The following is a 6005-nucleotide window of genomic DNA, read 5'->3' as shown; positions in this document are numbered from 1 at the left end:
CAAACATGAGTCAAAATTGCACAAGTTTTGTTTTTATGTAAAAATAATGTTGTACAGAAGCCAACATGATTTTTTTAAAACCTCTAAATTTACATCAAGGCTTAAAGGGACCAGCAAATGTGCATGTTTAACATTAACCACATGAAATCGTGAGTCAGAAAGGAGGCATATAATTCTTAAAGAGATTGGTAGCTACAAAACCTCTTTGCAACAGAAAATTGCTTGGACATTGTCCTACCTGCCAAAGTTCAAGTTCAGTGGCAATCTTTAGTTGCTCAAACCTCGTGTCGAGATACAATTGCAAGCTTTCTGGAGCTGTCAGATCAGGCCTGTCACGTTGGTCCTTGTATTTATTCAGATTTGACAAATGATTCCTGATTATTTCACAGAGTCTACGAACAAAATTCGTTTATTAGGCACATACGTTGTTCGTACTCCATTCTCCACAAATAAAATTCGTTTACTATACACATACATTGTTCACACTCCTTTCTCTCCAAACAAATATAAATTTCATTTTCACAAATTTGCAGCATTGTAAAAGTCTAGTTTTACACAGGTAGAAACGATACGATATGCAGGACTATTGATTGTTCATAACTAGTAAAACAAAACACTTGAAATGATCAAGCACCCATCATCTTGTAAATAAATCTGATTTTATCCATTAAGAAGGATTCATGAAAAAAGGACTTGAGGTTAAAACAAGATGCAATTATGCATTTTAACACATAATTCAATATAACTAATTGTCTGCCAATGCCTCAGTCACTGATTAGCTAAAAAGAAACTTAAAATCTCAAAATAAATCTAGAACATTTCCAAATAGCAAACAAAACTTGAGCTATATTTAAAATGCAAAGACTTGCTGTAAACATCAGCTCCTTCCCACTTAGTCAAAGAGACTGAAACCCATATCCTGCAACAAAAAATTTCAAGTGTGAGCAAAGTACGATAACACTCTTCAGTAGCTAAAAAAAACTGAACACAAACACAATTTAGAGGATGATATAGAGTTGTTCTTACGTCATCTGACTCTTCTTTCTCTTCAACCTTCTTCTCCTCCTTTGGAGCCTCTGCGGCAGCAGCACCTGCACCACCTGAAGGAGCAGCTGACACGGCAACTGCACCTCCACCAGCAGGGACAGAGGCAAGCTTTTCTCTTCCAGCAGCAACTAGTTCTGTGATGTCTTTACCAGAAACCTGGTCAAAGAACAACTGAAGTCTGGCCTCATCAGGCTCAAACACCCACTGCAATTGAACAAATACAAAGTTAAGTTACAGGATAATCAATACAGCAGTAATATCACCAGGCTTAAACAAAAACACATAGACCAACGCAAAGGAACACGAGTTAAGCTATATTTGGCATCTAATGCAAGAAAGAATCCTCAGTCGTTCTTCATTAAGACACTTCCTTTTCCCAGACACAACAGGGCCAACTGCCAAGGCTTTATTTTCATGTTAATTAGTTATGTAATACTCCATAAGTTTAGGTGGTCTAGTTTACTCCTTTGAGAATAGGAAAGAACAGTCCCATTCCCTCTACAACCCCACTTTGCAGTTTCATTCCGGATTGAAGCTCGGAACAAATTCCACTCGTTAATTATCCCTTGTATTCTACTGTGAATAAAATTAAGGTAGAAAGTATCCCTGACACAACACCGCAGTTACACCAGCAACATAATCCATTACACATTTTAAGAGTGCACCAATTCACCCTAATTAAGATAAACAATTAGGTGTTGTTTAATTAAAATCAACTAGAGTCATCAAAATTCATATGAAAACCAATTTAATCCTCCAACAAACTCAACCTACCAACTACAAAGCATACTGCAAAAGTATACCATACAACAAATTATAGGGCAACTCCAATAACTATTCACGCACTGACGCACTACCAATTGGTATCTGTGCAACATCTAACTATTGACAACTATAATTTCAATAAATAGCAAGCGCAACAACAAATAACTCACGGCTAAAATTTGATGCTCCGTCGAAACGCCTGAACTTCATAATACACTCTAACATATAACTACTTAAATATGCATTCATGTGTAACAAAGACGAGATTAACCCTCAAATTCATCCTTGAATCAATAGATATGAATCTATCATAATCAAAATATGATATACAAATACGCCAAAACCTAATCAATTCCAGCAACTTCATTCCGTATCAATGACTTAAATCCATCTCATATTATCACCCAACTCATATTATCACCCAACACAAGACATTAACATAATGATCGGATCTATTAGCTTACATAATCGAACAAGACAAATATTTTATGTATCTCCATCAAATCTGGCTACCATTATGAAAAAAGGACGAGAGAAAATAACTGATTCAAGAATTTTCTTGACATCATCGGCAGCAGGGGAAGCTTTACCGCCCAAAGCTAGTCTATATTTGGGAAAATCACATTTGATTAGATGATATGTACCGATGTACGTGTCAACACATTTGATTAGATGACACGTGTTATTCATTATTTCCACCATTAATTTGGTTTATTATTTTATTTTTTCTTGGTTGTTTAATATATTATACAACTACAATCGCCTCTTTCACTCCATCTTCCTCATACAACATCAATTTACCAATCTATTCATTCAACATTTCCCACTCCATATCCCCGATTAACACTCAATATTAATGCACTATTTAATTTATGTATACTTTCAAATTTCAAAATTTACCTCTATTTAGATCATATATTCTCTATAAAATCACAAGCTCAATAAAATTAGAACTTAAAAAGATAGACTAAATAACCACTATATAATCGACCGTTCTTTGAACGAGCTCAATAGTTAGTTACTATTCGTATACTCCGTAGATTTCAATGTAATATTTTAATCACTCATATATTTAATTCTGTATTTTTAAATTTTTTAGAGTCTGTGATCAATCTAACAAGATCTTACATAATAATAGTAGACAATTACGTTAAAAGTTTTCATACCTTGTACGCATATTCCAATGCGGAAATAACTTACAGGAAAGAAGATACTCCACTTACAATGTTTTTTTTTCTTTTATAAAATTTGAAAATTTTGTAGTTTTTCTTTCAAAATTTTACTATTTACATCCACTTAAATTATACGGTTTTTTCATAAAATGCCCCTGAGGTTTCACGAAATTCACCAAATACCCCTGCGTGTTTCAAAATACATAGTATACCCCTATTTATCTGTACTGTTCATTAAATGCACCTATACTTAACAGACGTTAGTCTGCCGTTAGCTGTGTTTTACCATTTTACCCTTATTTTGTATTTGGTGCGATTAAGGATGAAAAACCCCAAAAAAAATCCCCAATTTTTTTTTTTATCATCTTCTTCTCTTTCTCTCTCATCTCCCATGTTCTTCCTCCTTGAATTCTACTCAAACGCTACAAAATCTGGGTGGATCTTCAAATTTTCTGCGAGAATATTAACCCCCGGTGCAATCAAATCGGGTTTCAATATCTCCGGGGTTTAATCCATTGGGTCCCCTCCCTGAAAATGACGCCGCCACCGACGCTAGTTCAATTCCAACAATGGTTCCTTTAAAGTTAATTGTCGTCGTCGGTGACCGTGAAGAGGAAGCATATGATTTAATAAAATCTCCTTTGTTGGATCCAACACCAACGGCTGGGATTAATTAAGTGATCAGCATCTCCTACTAGTCCCTCACCGTTAGAAGCTCAGTTTGCAAGAATCATCCCAACACCAGCAGCTTTCTGCACAACCACCCCCTTTGCAACCCTCAGATTTCTTCCTCTATCACAAATGACTTATCTTAACCTTCACTTCTTTCGGGTCAAGAGAATTCTGCATACACAGAGACTCAGAAAGAGTACCCGTTTTACCCGGGTATTTGAGATGCAAATTGCTTTTGTTATTTTATATATTCATTGAGATTGGTGGGATTATTGGAAATTTGAAGTTTCTAGTTTTTGAGAATGGAGAATTTTTGGTTGTGTTAATTTGAGATGAATTTTTGTGGAAATTTTAATTCAATTTCTGTAAAACATGTAATTTGATTTTGTCTATTTTTCCTTCCTTTTAGTGATAGATTCCAGAAGTGAATCTGTTTTCTACAGGTCTCTTGTTGATATTGTGAACATTACTTTTCACTTTCAACTGCCATTTAGAAACTCTCGGATGCAGGACTTGGATCATGAAAATAAAACTGAGACCTCTCATCGAGTGACAGTTCATCTGATTCATTGCCGCTAGTACTTTCATGACCCGCTTGCATTTGCAATCTATCAAATATTCTTGGTTGTGTTCTGATGCACGTATCAGCATCTGTAAAAAGGAGCAAAACTAAATCGTATCATAAACCACCAAATTGAACTCCGTCAAGATTTGGGAGAAATCACATGCTTGATTTCCCACTGCAACAATTTTTTTAAAGAACAAATTCCATATGCATTTCAAAATAATTGCATAAACCTTGCCACACTTAACAGCCACCACTCACAAGCGGTGGGGATGATTGCCACAATTAAGTAAAGCAAAAAAATGTTGCTTAACTATACAACGGGTACAATTCCTACATTTGACACACCAGCCTTGGCTCCAATCTCGGATGGAAATCCAACTCTAACTCCACCATCTACAATAGATGGTTCTCTTCCACCAACATCCACAGCTACAAGAGTGAGTTCTACTCTCAATCCTTCAGTAGGAATGTTTTCTCTGAGTATCGAAGAATTTAAGAATTTAAATTGGGTATATTGTGCAATAAGTTTACAAATAGGTGTATTTGGTGAATTATAAATATGACTTAACGGAGGACTAACGGAAAATCATAATAGGGGTAATTTGGTGAACAATATGAAAAAAAGACTGTTGTTGCGATTCTCATCACTTTGAAATAAGAGAGCAAGAGAGGAGCCTACGGTTTCTCTCTTACACCTCAGTTATATGCCATTGGGGACATCGTTCTTAGGAAACTGAGAACGAGTATGCGTGAAGTATACCACTTTGTTTTATAGTAGTTGGCCCCATAAGGTAAAATATTACTAACACATACACATAAATGAAAGCAAAAACTAAAGAAATATTACTAACACATACACATACACATACACATTCATATAAGGTAGTTATTTTTATGATCAACACCTTCACGTTTCCTGTGACCGAAGCGCCATCACAGTATCAATTTTTTACTCTGTTCCAGTTATAGAAATCTATAAAAACAACAATGTGAAGTTAGTTCAAGCTTAACACAAAGTATGGAAAATAATCCATCATATAAGAAATGGTGAAACCCGTATTCCACATTGGGTTATTGACATTGGGTTGTTGTCTAGAATTCCGGAAAAAGGCAATCTGTTTGTCCATTTTCCAGGGTGAACCTAAATGAGTGTACTTGTGTTCGATGCAAGTTGTGACATTGTTGCATAAACCCCCTCCCTGATCAGCAAAACCAAAATTGATTAACTATTTTAAATGTAATATTGCATTTACCTTTTATATTATGAAGTTGTACCTTCCATTTGGAGGGTAGGAGTACAATCAAATATGATTTCCCCCCACCTAATTACGATACGCTATAGTGTTCCTTTTTTTTTACTATCTAAAAGTGGTTTTGAAATTGTTTGTGGATACAGGTTCAATTCTTGGGATTATTTCATTTACCCGGCGTTCTAGAGGATTCAAGTCCCTACAAAGGTGTTCCCTTTTCTCTACTTCCTTTCCTTTATTCTCAAATAAATTAGTGTGTGTTCTGTACTTTTTCATAACCTCAAGTGGTAAGAAATTAGGGTCTATTCCATCTTATATGGATGATCTCAAGTGGTAATATGGATATAGTTGAGTTGTTGGGACCTAACAAATAAAGAATACTAAGGTTAAGTTAAACTTAATTATTAACTAAATAACATCAAAGATGACTGCGGGGATTTTTGACAAAGACGTGGAAAAAATCAAATGAACTGCAACAATGCGTTGGGAAGACATGTACACTCAAGCTCAAAGTCAACAACAAAGGCTACA

The 6005-nt window shown here is 35.2% G+C and overlaps 1 protein-coding gene across 1 annotated transcript; it reads right to left on the bottom strand.

Moving 5' to 3' along the window:
• Window positions 1-642: 642 nt before the first annotated feature.
• LOC130470228 (60S acidic ribosomal protein P2A-like) lies at window positions 643-1278 on the bottom strand (the record flags this gene model as incomplete). The annotated part of the gene is made up of 2 exons (XM_056839889.1): window positions 643-919; window positions 1027-1278. Coding segments are annotated over 2 exons (279 nt in total), but the record flags the coding sequence as incomplete, so codon positions are not given.
• Window positions 1279-6005: the final 4727 nt, after the last annotated feature.

Source organism: Spinacia oleracea, chromosome 3, assembly GCF_020520425.1.
Source record: "Spinacia oleracea cultivar Varoflay chromosome 3, BTI_SOV_V1, whole genome shotgun sequence".
NCBI lineage: Eukaryota > Viridiplantae > Streptophyta > Magnoliopsida > Caryophyllales > Amaranthaceae > Spinacia > Spinacia oleracea.
This window is presented reverse-complemented; position numbering and strand designations above follow the sequence as displayed.